The sequence below is a fragment of the Amblyomma mixtum genome, chromosome 2 (genome assembly GCF_055824585.1).
Source record: "Amblyomma mixtum isolate Tamu chromosome 2, ASM5582458v1, whole genome shotgun sequence".
Taxonomy (NCBI): Eukaryota; Metazoa; Arthropoda; class Arachnida; order Ixodida; family Ixodidae; genus Amblyomma; species Amblyomma mixtum.
This window is the reverse complement of record NC_143013.1, coordinates 296,850,900-296,867,496: the sequence shown is the minus strand read 5'-3', so window position 1 is coordinate 296,867,496 and position 16,597 is coordinate 296,850,900. Positions and strand designations below refer to the sequence as shown.

Genomic DNA, 16,597 nt, shown 5'->3' with positions numbered 1-16,597 from the left:
ATTGCACTCACTGATCATTGGTTCCAGCACTGGGATACATAAGATGACTGATTGAAAAATCTTTCTCGAAAATGTTTCAAGGCACTTTGGGCACAACTGTTTCGGAATCTGGCACCTTAGCAAGTTTTGTTATGGCAAAAAAATTAAGGCTCTTAAATATCAGTTGTCTGTCCATATAGAGTGGAGCACAAGAAAGTGTGTAATAAGGGAGTAATTACTCATTGGCATCCACACCCAAGCGCAGCCATACGGCTACAAAGGAAAGCTGTACAGCTTTCTCAGAAACTTCGTAGTTAAAGAAAAATTTGTCCTGGTCCGCGGTTAGAACCCGGGACCACCGCTTCACCGGAGCAGTCGCTCTACCAACTGAGCTAGCCGGGACGGCAAGCTTATGGTAGGGTGAGAGCGAATTGATCAATAACTCGAAGTGGGAACAGTATTGGTCATATGTTTAGGGGAATCCCCCAAGGTGCAGTAAAACTCCACCTTGGGGGATTCCCCTAAACATATGACCAAGAAAGTGTGTGTTTGAATAAAGTTCCTGCCAACCGGGATATGTTACTCGACCGCTTTCCTATGTGGTCCTGAGAGCAGTGTCTAAAAAAAAGGGCTAGAATCTGTTTAGTATGAAGCAGACCTATGCAAGGATTCCATGAAGTAATTTTGTATTAGGAAAGGCATCAACAATCGGAAGTTTCCACACTGCACCTGCATGGCTTTCCCTCTCCTCTTATTTCTGCAGCATCTTTGCTTGTGTGAGATGCTCAGATTCTCTGCCCAGTGACGTGTTCATGTTACACTTAAATTTTTTTTCTGTAGTACATGTGTATTGGTTGCTGCCATGAAAAGCATGTGGCTCGTTTCGAATTCTCAGCCCAATTATGTGATGTTCCACTTACTTTCATGCTGCTGGAGGAATGTGGTCAGTTATTCTCGCATGTCTCCCATGACAATTGAGAAGTAAAAAGGGTGTTGAATAATGATGAAAGATGTTTGAGGTTTTAAAAGGATACTGAGGACAGCTCTGTCCAGTTTTTGTTCTTATTACTGTATAAATGCGTGTAAGGGCCGCACTTTTTTTTTCCAGATTCGAGGGTCAATTTTCGGGGTGCGGCCCATACACGCGATTTTCGATTTTTTTTAAAGTAAAAACACACCAATCAGGGAATGGACGGCATTTAACCCTGCGTCCAATCGTCACTCGCCGAGTATTTCGACTCTGAGCTGGTGCTGTGCTCTGGTGATGCTGATGTGGATGTGGATGGCGGGAGGTCGTGGCGAAGAAAAAAGTTTACGATGATGATGACTGCGGCCTCGGGCGCCCTCCATGGACAGCACTTGGAAGCTTCTGTGCACGTGCGTGGCCTCTGTGATTAAGCGCACTTTTGCTCGCAGCCAGAGCTAATCAGGTGCGGCCCTTACACGGATTTTTTTTTTTTTTAGCGTTTCCTTCGGGAAAACGGGGTGCGGCCCATACATGGGTGCGGCCCTTACACGCGTTTATACGGTAAATATTGGTTCAACAGCTCTTTCGGGGTAAGTTATGTTTATTGAAACATGTTATTGATCTGTTAGACTAACAGACTTGAAGGAACCATAACCAGAGACACCCAAAAGTGGGCTGGTGAGATATTAGGAAAATTTGTGGGAATGGCTGGCAGCTGGCGTAGGTCAGCGATAATTGAATATCTTTGGGAGAGGCCTTTGTCCTGCAGTGAACAGAACCCATTTGATAACGGTTGATGTCTATGTGGTTACTGTGAACTGTACCCCCTAGTCCAAAACTAGCACTTAGAATGAAGCTTCTGGAAACTACAGTGAAGATTGCATCTGTATTGCCCATAAGATTATGAGCTAATCGTGAACATCCTTACCGCAAATTCAAGCATCTTCCTTAGACATGCAAAAGAAACTTATTGCCAGCATTGTTGCTGCTTTGAGGGCTGGTGCTGCAGTCTATAGTGTTCGTCTTGAATTCTAGCACTGCCGCTTCAATTCTTTGACTAGCGACATGATTTAGCTTCCTAAACTTTTTTTTCAATGAGCGGCTATAGATTGTGTTTCGGTTAACTTTGTGTCAGCTTAGCTAAAATGTGTCTGCCTCTGCATGCAAGGTGTTTCACACTTGAACAATGATCACGGCTATTATGTTTTGTACGTCCAAGAACGCAGACTGCAAGCTTGCAATTGCTTGACGCTCCAAAATGTGAGCTGCGGAATTTTCACTATGAGGATGATTAATAATTTCACTCTGCCCGAAACCAAGAGCTCATGGTCAATTCAGGATTCATAGAATGAATGTTTAGACAGGTATTCAAAAAAAAAAGGCTGAGATTAAATAGCAAATTTATCTTTCTGCAACTCCTCTTTAAAGGTGTAAAAATTTGGAATGAGGATATTCATCATTTTTGTGAAGATATCACTGATTATCTGGTGGTTGTGGTAGTTATGATTTTTATTGAATAAAAATGAAGAAAAAATAGGCACCAGTCACCGTAACTGCTGCGCACCTGAACAGCTGAAAGGAAAAGGCACCATGGAAAAAAAGCCAAGAGGTAGCAGGACAGAAGGCAGATAAGGGAAGTAGTCTGTTTACACAGTGTATAGAAGTAGGTGGTGGTTTGTGGTTTATGGGGTTTAACGTCCCAAAGCGACTCAGGCTATGAGAGACGCCGTAGTGGAGGGCTCCGGAAATTTCGACCACCTGGGGTTCTTTAACGTGCACTGACATCGCACAGTACACGGGCCTCTAGAATTTCTCCTCCAAAGAAATTCTAGCCGCCACGGCCGGGATCGAACCCGCGTCTTTTGGGTCAGCAGCCGAGCACCATAGCCGCTGAGCCACCGCGGCGGCTGTATAGAAGTAGGAATACAGCAAACCTTGCTATTGACGACTTTCACGAAATCGATGCCATGCTGCGATGGCACCGCGAACTGGTCTGCTAAGGATGATGATGACAAATTTTATGGCGCAAGGGCGTCTGTGGTCAAAGAGCGCGATGGCACAAGGTTTCTTCTACTCGTGGTATCCAACCAAGGTGGGGTCTACTAAGGATTGGCGCTCTCGGAACCAGGTCATACACCTCGTTGACGACGTATAACGAGTATAGCTTCAGTATAACTGTATACACATTCGCGCATGTGCGAAAGCAAATTGGTGCCTTATTACGGTCGAAACATGAGTTCAGTGTAAATTTATACACACACTCAAATGCAAGCCACTCATATGGCTTAAGTAAAATATATGGATACGATTTCTAAACTGAACTCTCATTTCTGTGAATTACATTACTTCTTGTATCAGCGCAGTTCAGAGCAAGTGCATTTACAAACTTCATAGTTGCCTACTTGAAAGCATTTGAGCAGTTTAGTAACTAGCTAATTTGGAGCCACCTTGCAGTGTTTATGTAATGAGCGAAATCTAGGTACTGACACTAAGCACCGTGACAAGACATAAATTGCATGTTCGGCAGCAATGTGATGATATCATCATCATCATCATTAGCCTGACTACACCCACTGCAGGGCGAAGGCCTCTCCCATGTCTCTCCAATTAACGGCGTCCTTTGCCAGTTGCGACCATCCTATCCCCGCAAACTTCTTAATCTCATCCGCCCACCTAACTTTCTGCCGTCCCCTGCTATGCTTGCCTTCTCTTGGAATCCACTCCGTTACACTTAAAGACCAGCGGTTACCTTGCCTTCGCATTACATGCCCTGCCCAAGCCCACTAGGATGTCATTAACCCGCTTTTGTTCCCTCACCCACTCCGCCTGTTTCCGATCTCTTAACGTTGCAGCGTTATGTGATGACATAGGTGGCAATATAGATAGTACATCATGCAAAAAGGCAGCTTTGATAGTGGGTACCTTGAAACTCGTTTTTGGTGCGCATTCTGCAAAATCGGTCATTATAACTAGTTTACAAATCTGCAATATGGACATATGGCCTTTACATCAGTGATTAAATGGATTTTTCATTCCAACAAACTGCATTCATTTTTATGGCACTTATGCCCAGTGTTCTGCTGCTGCCTTGTGAAATGGTTCAACCGCAGAAACTGCAAAAATAAAATTGGACTAGCTGCTGGATTTCTTCGTACATGCATATAAAAAAAAGTGCGGTAGGTAGGGTTTTGACATACTTAAACCGAATAGAAATGAAAAAGCATGTTTCTAGCCTGGTTGGCTCATGAGTTTTGCTTTGCTGGGTCTTCAGCATGTGTGGCGACGATATTAGTTCAATAGTAGTGAAGGGTGGTTTATTGGGACGTAAGAAGCGCTGGCGGCGAAGACTCCTGCACAAGTAATCGATGAAGCAGCAGGTTGAGAGGCCTGCCAATGACGACGGGTCGTTGTCGTTGGCGTCGGCGCATGATCATCACCTTTATTCCAGTAGCATTACTTGATATGACGACAATCGGCAATGGACAGCACGAGAGTCTGTTGCAGTTTAATATGAGATGTGATCGGCTGCAGCACTATCCTAGCGCTCTCATGTCGTGGCCAGCTGCTCTGTTCGCTCTGTCTGCCCTGGGCTCAAATTCCAGTTGCGGCAGTATTTATTTATTGTATGGCCAAGGTCACCCTCATGGTCAAGCTTCACACAAACTCAGTGAGCCGGTTTGACTTCGTGAAGTAGTGCTTTCGCACTAAAAGCTGCATAGTCATAGCACTGACATGAAAACTGTTTGTTACAGTTTTCGCACCCCGTCTATTGAAAAAGTCCTGCAAAAATGCTTGGTGCATCTTTTGGTGTTTCTTCTTGCCTTGGCATCGTATTTCTTATCTTACAAACAGGAAACATCTAAGTGTATATAGAAAACTTTAATGATTTTATTTACATAACAAACCAACACTTAAAATTGAAAAGTGACAAGCATATGTAAGCGTGCACACACACAGACGCGCACTACGCAGCTGGTTCCACCTGGGTTGAAGTTGACTTGGAATGTTGCACAGTCTGTGTAAGTGTGTGTATGTGTGTGTGCATTGGGATTATACTGCGTCTGACTGGGCATACAAGAGGGCAGCAACACCAACACAGACTCACTTGGGAACCTATAAACTTGCGTCAACAGAAATGCGGGGCTCCTGGGGTATTGCTGGTAGTATTCATTATATGTATAGATATCCTCTTCCTCTGTGTTAGACCACAGGCTGCTCCTGAATGCCTATGTATAGTCTAGCTTGATAAATACGCTCTTCCTAGGTTTGCAAAAATTCAAGTTAGTCTATAGATCTCTGCTAGCTCCTATTAAAAAGTTTGATTGAACTACAGCAGACGACGCGTTCTGTGCGCAATTTCGGTTCGGGTTCAAACGTGCGCCAGACGTCGCGCTTGTTTTATGATGAAGTTGACAAGGCATATTGTCACACGCATAGTGGTCCTAGACTTCCGCCTTAGAAGCCTGGCTTCTGTTCTCGCTCTCTCACCTCGAGGAAAGGCTTGCCAAAGTTTGTAACAAACTGAAGTGGGGACTGCTCCCCTCGGCTTGAGGAGGGGCAGTCGTAAACCTATGCAACAGCTCTGTGCTCTGGGGCAGAGCCAAGTTCCCACTTCAGTGGTGCAGTTAGCTGGAAGCCAAAATGAAGTATTGGAGCGTCTTCTACAGGTGCAAATGCCACTACACTGTCCATACTCCTCTGTGGAACAGGCTTTTGATCCTTGCCTTAAACATGTACCAGCCGAAATATCCTTCATATTTAACCTTTTTTTTACACTTTTTCGTTGTTTTATGCTCAAGTGCAGTCTAACTTCGTGTCACGGGGATTGTGTAGTGCAGCACCTGACTGCCTAAGGTGCATGTTTCTGCAGGCCTAGTGACAGGCCTCTCCATGAGGAAGGGAAATGAGGACACTGAGAGGAAAATGAAACACTTGATGATGAGCATACAGTCTTATGATTCCGATTTCTGGAAATATGGACATTAAAAATAGCGCTTTGAAGAAGAGAAAGGAAGAAATGCAAACACGACATCTCAATAAGCAGTGAACGGGCCATACATTCAGTTACCTGTGACCTCATGCAAACTCCTTACATCTGAGCACAGTCATCACGTCTGTTCATTGCTAGCATGAGGCTGATGACATTTCCGGGGTGGTTCGTACCGGCAAAAGTCAATGCCAGTCGAACCTGCATGCAATATCAAGTGCATACCTTAATAACGGATGTGACTTGATCTAGGCTCACGATCACCCTGGTGCAGCCACCGCCAAATTCCATTCACTTACAATACCTTATACGTAAGAAAGAACTGGCCCAGTCAGCTAGGCTTCACTGTGCCTGACCCGTTCAAACGCTTCGGCGTTTCAAGAACATGCGTCAACTTCTGACTAAGTGAAGGCTCGAGCAAACGTCCATGGGAGCGGAAAAAGATCCTCGGCAAAACGGAAGGCGAGAGTTCCGCGATGGCCAGAAGACTGCAAGAGTTCGCGCGAAGGCGCGTCAGTCCAAGGCCATGTGCACTAGAAGGAAGTCTCCTTAGTCTTTTCGTCCGGCGATTTGCCATCTTCACTGGCAGCTGCTGGAGGAGGGTCAACCCCGGGCTCACGCACGTCAGGTGGCTGTTGCCCTATGGACAGCTGCAGGGACTGGCTCCCTTCGCGAGAGTGCGCATGCGTGGAGCTCGACTCGCTTTTGGCATGGTCGGCGTTGTCGTCCGACACGTCTTCCGTCACTGCGCTCTGCCGCTCCAGCTTGAGACTTTGCCTGCATCGTGAGAGAGAGGAGAGGTCGACCATGGCGATAAGTCCAATCAGCATCAAGCAAACGGAAAAGGTTACGAGGGAGGGGAGAAAGAGTACTTAGGAACACTTCGAAAGGATGCCAGTTCCCTTGACGTAAAGGCACACTCGCAAAGAGATTCAGTACTTCTTGGCGTAATTGAGTTCGGCATGCAAAAGTACCTGTAACAGGAGTTTAATACAACTGTGTAAGAAGCTCCAAAAAATTTTCTCAGAGGCTATGTAAACTTATTTTCAGAACCGTATCACAACGCAGCGTGCAGGTGAAGACCGCTGCGGCACGCCCAAGTTGCAGTCTATAGTTGCCACGTGATGGCCACCGTGATAATACAGAGCTGTGAAAACAAGGGCGCTCATGCCTGTTCCTCACTGGGAAGCTGCTCCTCACCCGTTCATGGGGCCACGAGCGTGAAAAATTATTCAGGGACAGCCCAGTTCAGCTCAGTATTCACTGGGGTAGAGTGCATCCTGCCCGCTTTGTAGAAGGAACATGGAACATGTCGTTCATCACAGCTACTGCATTTCCCAGGTCTGTGTTGCGCCCTGCTGTACTCCACATACCACCGCTGGTGCTCAGCCCTAGCAAGCCCGCCGCATGACCACGATGCTCATCTTAGGATCGAGCGGTGGCAATTCAAATAGATGCGATAGTGTTGTTGCTTGCTCTGGCTATGTGTGCAATGCATCAAAAATAACTGATTGAATAAATGCACTGCTTTACTGGCACAGGCAGAGATGTGTCACACGCACATCAAATTGCGTGCTGTCAACCCTAAAATGGCTAATTCGCACCGATGGCATAAGGTAAGATTAAGCTCACCGATCTTCGAAACGGCAAAGCTGTCAGCTGCATACCACCATATTTCTCACTCTGCCACCGTGCGCATGCGGAGCACTCAATGGCCTACTCCAACGGTGGAGCGGAAGCTATGTGCATAGCTGGCTCGTGAGAGTATGGGACATACACCTGTCGAGAGAGAGGGGAGAGGGAACATTTATTATGAGCAAAAGCTGGAGGGAGGCACCCAGAGGATGGAGCCCTTAGTCCAGGGCCCCATTTGCCGTAGCTATTTGGGCGGCCCGAGCAATCAGGTCACACTGGTCATCCAGGGCTGTGCTAGACAGGACGGCTTCTCACTGGGCCGAGGAAGGGTGGGATATGGAGGGTATTGAGGAAGGGTTGGCGCATTCCTAAGTGGAATAGTAGACGAATGGGCACCACAAAAAGGGCAATTTGTGAGGTAGTGTGTGGGTTAAAATGTGCCTAAACGCAAAATGGGGGAAGAGATTTGCTGACTCCTTTCAACGGAGATCTTTGCGAGGTGGTATGTTCTGTGGGAGAGTAAAAAATGTTGGAGTATGTGCGAATAGGTAACTGAGATGGCTCATATGCTGCCATATGACCTCACCCAGAGGCCGCCTGCAGGCCTCAACCATTAAGGCTACATGCCGACTATGCCTGCCATCAGATGAAGTCGCCACGCTGTCCAATGATTTTTATGTTGCCATGCTACCCACGGATAGCCTCCCACCTGAGCGATCGGCCATCAATGGAGCCGGCCTTGTTGCGGCGCATGATGGAGTGTCGCCGGTGTGCCAGGCTGAGCCAGGTGTAGGCGCTCTTCTGGAGCGTGGTGGAGGCGCGGCGGAACTGGGCCGCGCTCAGGGGCCGCCCGTCAGCCAGCTGCTCGACGCCTGCCGACAGCGCGGCGGCGGCGGCGACTGTGGCCGCCACGGAGGCAGCGTCTCCGCCCCCACCGGGGCTGGTGGCACCTGGCGTCACCGTTATGGGACTGAGCACCGTGGCGCCAGGCGAAGGCGGCGCCAGGTTCCCCCGGCTGCCCTCGATGCTCATTTCGGCCGAGCTCATCTCGCTCGCCATGGTGGCCAGCGTGAGGCGGTGTGCACGACGACGACGCGCACGCAGATGCGCCTCCAGCTCCTGGTGCTCGTCGTCCACAAGGTTCGGGTTGTAGCGCTGGTGGTACTGCACACGCACCGAGGGAGAAATGAACGTGCGTTTGCATTTGATACTCGTTTATTCTGGGCAGTATTGTATGGAGGTCCATCTAGGTTGCAAAGAATGCAAGGGTAGATCAGCAAAAGCCTGAGTACAGTATAGTGCGCACACACGTGGCACCGACCTTGTGGTAGGGGTTTTCGTTGAGTGCCTTCACCAGGAGCTTGGTTGGGTCCTCGGCTTCGACCGAGTCCTGGTGGAAGGACCTCGAGAACATGGCCCCCACAGTGTGCCGACGCTTCTCCGGCCCGCCCCCTTCGGCGCTCTGCGACGCGGCGCGCACTTGATCCGCTGGAAGAGGTGAGAGTGCCGGGCCACAACGGGCGTCAAGGCTCCCTCAGTCAGCATGGCAGCGAAAGTAGCATTAGTTTGTCCAAGAGTAGTGTGCAGCGGGCTGTATCGCATCGACGGCAAAACACTGCAAGAGTGGCTAAGCCCACGTGGAAATGACAATGTTATATGCAAGTGACACCGCATGCAAAAGCTTTATGGTGTCAGAGTATCCCGTGCTGCAAAGCAAACAGACCTGCCTCGTTCATATTAACCATAAAAATTGAGAACATCGTTGGGAAGGAACAGATGTCTTATTCAGGATAGCTATACACGCATCGCCTTACAGCATGACAAAAGGGCCAGTCTGATCGGTAACTTTTGTGCAAATGTAACCTAACAAGGACTTGTGCGGCCTGACCTCACACCTTATCGAGTGAGCATTGTTCTTGCTCTTTAAACAGTCCAACAACATGGTGCTGCGAAAGACTTTGCACAGTGTCTTGTCTCATACTCTTCCACCCTTCATCCAAGAACTTCGCAGCCATCGTGCAATGGTTAGCAGTTTACGCTAGCTGTTTCAGATTTTACCGGCACTGCCGCAGATTTGAAGACGAAGCATCCTCAGCTCAAGCATCCTCCTGCCTGCTGCGTCAACGGCTGCGACTTCTCTTGTCCAAGAATTCCTGGGGTCTGGTCTACATGCGGCGGCGACTGTTCCACAAGGCCATGCATGTGTCGCGTTGCGCTCTGTGGTCATATCAGTGCCCTCGTTTCACTGCACATGCTCCGGGAGCATTTTTTTTGTTTGACAGAAGCTTATCTGGTAGAGGACATGAGTAGTCGAGTGGCCGTGATTTGAACTGTTTTGTTCAGAGCAGCGCGTCTGAAGATACAGCGATACAGCCTGGACACGCCTCTGCTGGCACCGTGAAACGTCACTCAGTCAATGTACAAACAAGCGAATAGAGTTGACAGAGCACTAACAAACAAGGCAGTGTCAGTTTTGGAAGGTAGTGAACACATTCTTTGCGGCTTTCAAATTTTCGCTGCGTTTGCCATAGCGCCACAGACGATCGCATGCTGGTGACATCTGGTGGCCGGATAGAACTTTCCTTCTGACATTGTTTCGCCCTCATTTTGATAGTGATGCATTTAATCATTGTTTCAAAAACATGCAAGGACACTAATATGCGATTGTTAGTCTTTCTTGTCACTGCTCACAGCCACGTGCTCATAGCAGAGGGCACCACGGGAAGTGGTGGCACCTCTGCATGTGCTTCTACCGCAGAGTAACCGGAAGTCCTTTCTCAATGTGGCTGGCTGATTTACTCAAGCTGGCGTTAGTGGGAATTTCCCACAACAAAGTAGTTTTGCTTCACAGGCACAGGCACTTCCATTTCTTTGTTGAAGCATGCAATCAAGCTGCGACAGGAATGCCCCTTACATCAGACTAAGAGAGCAGTGTCTGGCCGTGGATGCGTTACAGCCAGTGCTATAGTTACCAACATGATTTTTTTTTTTTCCACACAAGCATGGTCATCGTCTCATAACAAAAGTCTCAATACTTGGAGCACGTTGCTCTTCCAAACTGAAATGAGTGCGTCATGTCTGCACCATTGATAAGATGGTTTGCAGAAACTTGTGCAAACTTCGAACATGGCCTCTTACATGCATGAGAGCTGTCTGAGATTATACACCTGAGTTAACTTGAGCAGATGCAGTTACAGCATAAGCCAATCATCCATAAATAAAATGGCAGTAAACTACACTACATAACGATACTAAATAGTCATTAACTGCACGGGAGAACACCTTGGCTAGTATTTACAACAACTCATTAAAGTCATCAAAGCCATTCCCCTGACCTGTTTGTTGTCTTGAATACAGTCATTTTCGTTTCGAACATATCAACAGTTTCTGCAAACCTATTTTGCCTTAGTTCAATCACTTTGATAACAAAAACAAAGGCGACGAACCCGTGCCTGGATAACATGTTGCGTCCAAATGACATAAACACACCACAGACAATGGTACATTTCACATCGTGGATTCACGTGTTGCCCTGTAGTGGTACAGACAACTGTTGTGAAGAACACGTGATGGTACATGTAGGCAAAAATAAATAAGAAAACACAGCAACTAGACAAAGAACAGAAAGGAAGAAGAATAGGAAAGACATTCCCAGATCCACCACCATCAAACAGAAAGCATTCCATGACAAACGCAGCCATGCTCCAAACAAGGCGAGCGTGCGCTTGGTGCAGTACATGGTCGTATACACAGTGGCAACGGGCCCGTCAGGGAGGTGCTTTGCACAGTGCATCTTTGAGCACGCAATTATGACAAACAATTATTATTTTTCAGAGACACCAATGCCAGCTAGGTTGACCCAGCCACCCTTCACTACACCTTGCGATATAGTATAGACATTCAAGCTGAAAGGTTGCTTTGGCAACATGCTCCACGATGCGTTTTTATGACGCAGAAACTGCGCATGGGCCATGGTGGCCCTTGTGCTGATTTTGTGCCCAACAGAAGCAAATTACGGAGGCAAGCCAAAGTTAAGTTTCACGAAGTGCATTATTGCTTGTGATGTTCGAAGTCAGAATTTTTCCGATGTACAATGTTTTCACTAAGTTATCGGGCTACTGTGCGCACGCCCTAATTAGGCGGGAGATATTGAAGCGAAAAGCTTCACTAGGCTCGTCAACACCGCGCTTCGCGTGGGCCACCCCTCGGCGCCGCCGCGGCGCGCCCTTCCTCCTCCTCGCCACCCCCTCCCTTCTCTTCCTCGCCACCTGTTTACCCTTCGCCGCTGCTTGCGGTTCTTATCGCGTTCTTATCGCGTTATCTCAAGGCGTTGCGATAACACCCAAGTGGCGGCGGCGGACATAAAAGAGCCCCCGCGCCGCGGCGCGCGCTCCGTCGTTACTTCACCTCCTCGTCATCGGTTAATCGGTTAATCGCTTGGGACGGCGGTCTCTGTCCCAAGATAAGGTTCTTTCGCAAGGCGGTTGCGAGAACGCACGCGTGAGCGGCGGCGGCGGCCGTAGAAGAGGCGCAGACATTCGCCATGGAAGGAAGAAAAGAAGACCCAGAAGTGGTAGCGAGGGAGTTGGCTCAAAATCTACGCCGCTACCGTGTGCTCCGAGTGCATTGTGCGCGAACTGCGACAGCCATGACGTCAAACAAAGCATAACTGCAGCTTTTCGCTTGCATATCCAGGCTTAACCAGAGCTAAGCCACTGCCAATTTTTTACAGGAACTCTACATCGGCAGCTGTCGTGTACCTGGAAGGCTGGCTGCTTTAGACGAAAAGGAGAACCCCTGTCGCTGTATAAAGACTTTGGCATGGGATAGAAGCAAGCAGCACTACACATCTACAAGGCAGTTTTTTTAACATTGAAAGTGACCTGGAAACTTTTGGAGAGCACTGTGCCATTACAACTTAGTCCAAAAATTTGGTCAATGAAAGTGGACAAAGCTCCGCTATGTTTGTGCAGTGCTGAATTTTTCATGGTATGTTCGAATAGCGCGTAAAGAGGCACCATGTGCTTGCGTCCCTCCGTGTCTTCGACCGTTCACACCACAACACAACTCCAACAGACACCCCAGCCCACCATCCAGTGCATGCGAAAAACGAGAATACTGCTGGAAAGTTGACCACATACGCTCATATTATGGTAACAGTAGGTTACCAAAATACGAGTCCCAATAGCTATTGTTGACTAATTTGCAAGCGCCATTGGAGAAGGAAATTCTTGCTTCAATGGCGCTGTTTTCTTCGAGCTTAAAATTTGCACATGCATCAGAATTTTATGTTTGTGTTGTACAGAAACACATTCGGCATCAGTAGCTCCCTGGCTGGCTCGGCAAAAAAGCTCAACCCCACGAAGACCACATTTAGCTGCCTTGGCCAAGAGGGAAATCTTCAGTGCGCTTTTCTGAACGTTCTCAACTATTTCTGGCCATTCCATGGCTTCCCGTGGTCAACATTCTCGCGCAGCGTTCAAGTTCTTCACTTTCGAGCAGTTTCGCGCATGCGCGTGAGCATACTGCGGCGCTGCAAACGTGCCACACGGGGGCGCTCATGCATCTGCGTGAGCGAAGACAACGACCGCCGCGACAGAATGCACAGCGACACTGAACGGGCGTCGGCGCGTGTCTTACCGTCGTTGCAACTTTTTGTCAGCCGGGGGACTTTCCAGAAGGGAAGAGAAGACCACAGGGTTATTCACATGGCGGGAACGGATTAAAAAAAAAAGACAAACATACAAAGTGCAGATCCCCAAGGTGCCGAATTTCTTTGTATCTTCTCAGTGACGTGTGCGCAGTCCTTCAGTGCTGTTTCCTACTCCATTTAATGAGTTCACAGAGCTGTCCGGCATTGTCAGTGTGCAAGACACCACATTTTTGGTAGAAATAAATTTTGGTAGACATAAATTTAACATCAAAACTGTGTTCTAAAGGGTCTGCCAATAGTAGATGGAGATGTGGAATGATGTTGCTGGGCAACATCGAGCACTTAAGGACTGTGAGCGAGCCTTATTAAAAAAAAAATAAAGCTGATTAGTATTATTTATGGCTGAATCATACATTGCGAGATGGATGAGGTACCTTAAATGCCGAAGTGACTAAAACTTTTTCCCCATCTGCTGTGGCGCACATTACCGAAGTGTACTGGAACACACAAGAAAACCCCATTTTAGAAATGTACCGATACACTCAATATTCATGTATCCTCAACTGTAAGCTGTTAAGCTTACGACAAGCAACTGGAAACCAGATTTTACGGAATTCTCGATTCAACGAACGAATTACTTTTCAACTCAAAGAGCCAATTGGTTTCCTCTTTTCCCTATACAGTGAAATCCCGGACTGAACAGAGTTATAGTATTGCACCTGTCTTCAGCTTCACGAAATCCAGCTCAAACATTCCAGTGAAAATAAGATCACTCCAGTTACAACAACAAAAGAATAAGGTGATGGTTATATTTTGAGAAGCACTGAGAAACGTCCAACACATCGCTGCCATTCTGTGACTCCATCGCGCTTTGTGCCTAGAATGAGAAAAAAATTCAGAGCTCACTTAAGACTGCTTATGTGCTGTGAAGGCGAAAGCATTAGTGTGTCATCGCGAGCGTTTGGCCTCGACACAGGTTGCGCATTAAGAAATGAAACGAATAGCGCCTCCAAATGCTGATTTCACAAACGCTGAATCCACAAAGGTCCGAGAAACACTCACTCTGTTCGAATACCTGTTGCAAACTAGCCTCCAACCTGTGTATGCTATATGCAACAAGGAATGATATGACAATGGTTGCATCATAATTTTGATAAGAAAATAGGTTTTTGAGCAAAGGAAATGGCTCAGTAACTGTCTCACATCTCGGTGGACAGCTCAAAGAGGTAAAGAGTCTGGGAACGCATACAATTGAATGTGCATATGTCATTGGTTCGAACCCCTGTCTTAAGCTAGCCTCCAGTTAGAGAACAACGTGTAAGCTACATGCAACGAGAGATCGAATGACACCACCTGGAACGCTGTAGGACAAACGGTTGCTCAACGTTTTGGTACGAACATAGCCTGGAAAACTGGTGCCACGTTGAGGCCAACAGTGGTGTTATATATAGACGCACCACATGTGTATGATTGTCTGAAATGGCGGTGTTTGGCTTGCTGTGTGCATCCTACGGCCGCTTCCGCTTGATGACATCGCCCTATTTTTCTGTACAATCTGCGAGTGCTCAGACTAACAAAATAACACACGCCGCCGGCTTTTCTCGTAATAGGACTAGTAATGTTTTCGCATTAATACTATTAAGGGGTCAATAAAAACTTCAATCTATCAAGGAACCATTCCAGAAAGCAGCGATGGAAGTGCTGTGCAAGCGGTAAATACTTTATGGCAGCTGTTTTTCTTCTTTCTGAGATCGCTCACGCACTTCTCTTTTAGTAAGCACCTACCAAAAAGTGTAAAATGTAGCGAAGAATTGGCCCAATGCACTGACCAATGTACTGGGTGCCTGTCTTTCTGCTTTATCAGCTATTAAATATCTTGCCGCACAAGTGAGAGCGAACGTAAGAGCTTGGCGCAATGCACCATTCAGCCAACAGCGCAAAAAGACCAAGATAAAAAAAAAGTGCAGCTTCAGCACACCAGGCAGCTGACCCGAAAACAGAATAAGGCCAAAAGAAACCGCCACCACTCGCCAGGTAGGCGAGGCCAGAAACAGTAAAAGATGAATAAAAGGAAGCTGAAACGCTCCCCAGAAATGCAGTGCAGCTCGAAGTAAGTGCTACTATGCAAAACAAAACTCAGGGCATAAGACCAAGACCTAACCCTTGCCGCCTCCCATGGCTAACTAATCCGAGCACCAGGCAGTACTCTACGAGGCTGTGGGGATTGAGTGTACAGCCAGCCGAAACAGTTCTGGCCAGCTTTAGGGCAGGGATCAATGGGCAATAGGCAAGAACCCGCAGAACAAAATCAGAGCAGGTGGAAAACTTGAATATGGCCTTGCCTAAATAATTATTTTATTTCAAGCCAAAGGGCCTATGCTGAAAGTATAATTATAACAAAAACATAAGAATCGCTTGTACAATCCTTGGTCAACATAAGCTCACGGATACCGCCATTTTGATAGAAATAGAGGCGCCTTGGTATTAGTGCCAGAGGAGGCATTCTTTTAGCACTCTTATGTATTCACTTTTTCTCTTAATCAGGCCTTAATCTTTCTGTAATGCTGTCTTGTTTTTGCCACACTATTAGTGGTGAAAAGAAAAAGACCGAAATATATAAGAAGGCAATCAATATCAGGCGCGAAATGGGCATTATTTTTAGGAATACGCACCTTTGATCCCAACTCAATAAATTATGCCGCTTAATGTGTTAGGCACAGACAAGAGTTAATGATGCTAAAACTGCAAGCTTCGAAACATGCTTCCACACGGAATTTGATTAAATGGGATCACTATAGGGAGGTTGGTTGGTGTTACAGGACGCTGTGATTACGGGCGGGCACACACTTGGAAAATTCACACGGGAAATTTCACACGGCATGCGGATGCTTCGGGGATTTCTGCTTTCAATTTGTGATTTATTTGTTCGAGGAGAGAATAATAAAGGTATTTCAGCAGCGTTTGCTTGGGGGCTAGTTGGTTCATGTTTTCAAGGTGGATTACTTGTCTTGTCCACTTTATGTGTCGCGCTAAGAAGTATTCCACCATGAAAAAAAAAACAAAAAAAAAAACAGAATAATAAAGAAGGCGAAAATTATTCACGCACCATTGCTGTGTGGTGAGATCTAAGGAGCGCTGTAGTGGAGGGCTGTGTGTTATGTTTTTCTTTTTGGAGTTTTTATGCCACATATCCTAATATCAGTTGCATTGGTGTTTCGGAATTTCAGAAACACCAAAATTCTGCCATTAAGAGTCAGTATAAGAACTGATACATCATTCTCGGCAGCACAGACCACACCCTCCAAGCCACTACTTCGGGTGTCTACAGTGTTCGAAAATAATTCTTTGTGGATAATATGACCAGTGTATTGTCTGA

The 16,597-nt window shown here is 47.0% G+C and overlaps 1 protein-coding gene across 1 annotated transcript in view; it reads right to left on the bottom strand.

Annotated features, from left to right (window-relative positions):
* Positions 1-4,806: 4,806 nt before the first annotated feature.
* The window catches only part of LOC149364602 (uncharacterized), a 267,785-nt gene continuing 255,994 nt past the window's right edge, over positions 4,807-16,597 (bottom strand). Inside the window, exons 26-29 of the mRNA XM_089574551.1 lie at positions 13,209-13,238; positions 8,890-9,056; positions 8,278-8,732; positions 4,807-6,710 (exon numbers count right to left, since the gene is read on the bottom strand). Coding sequence (XP_089430677.1) covers positions 6,467-6,710; positions 8,278-8,732; positions 8,890-9,056; positions 13,209-13,238 — 896 coding nt within the window. The 3' untranslated portion in view covers positions 4,807-6,466. The remainder of the gene's footprint in view (positions 6,711-8,277; positions 8,733-8,889; positions 9,057-13,208; positions 13,239-16,597) is intronic.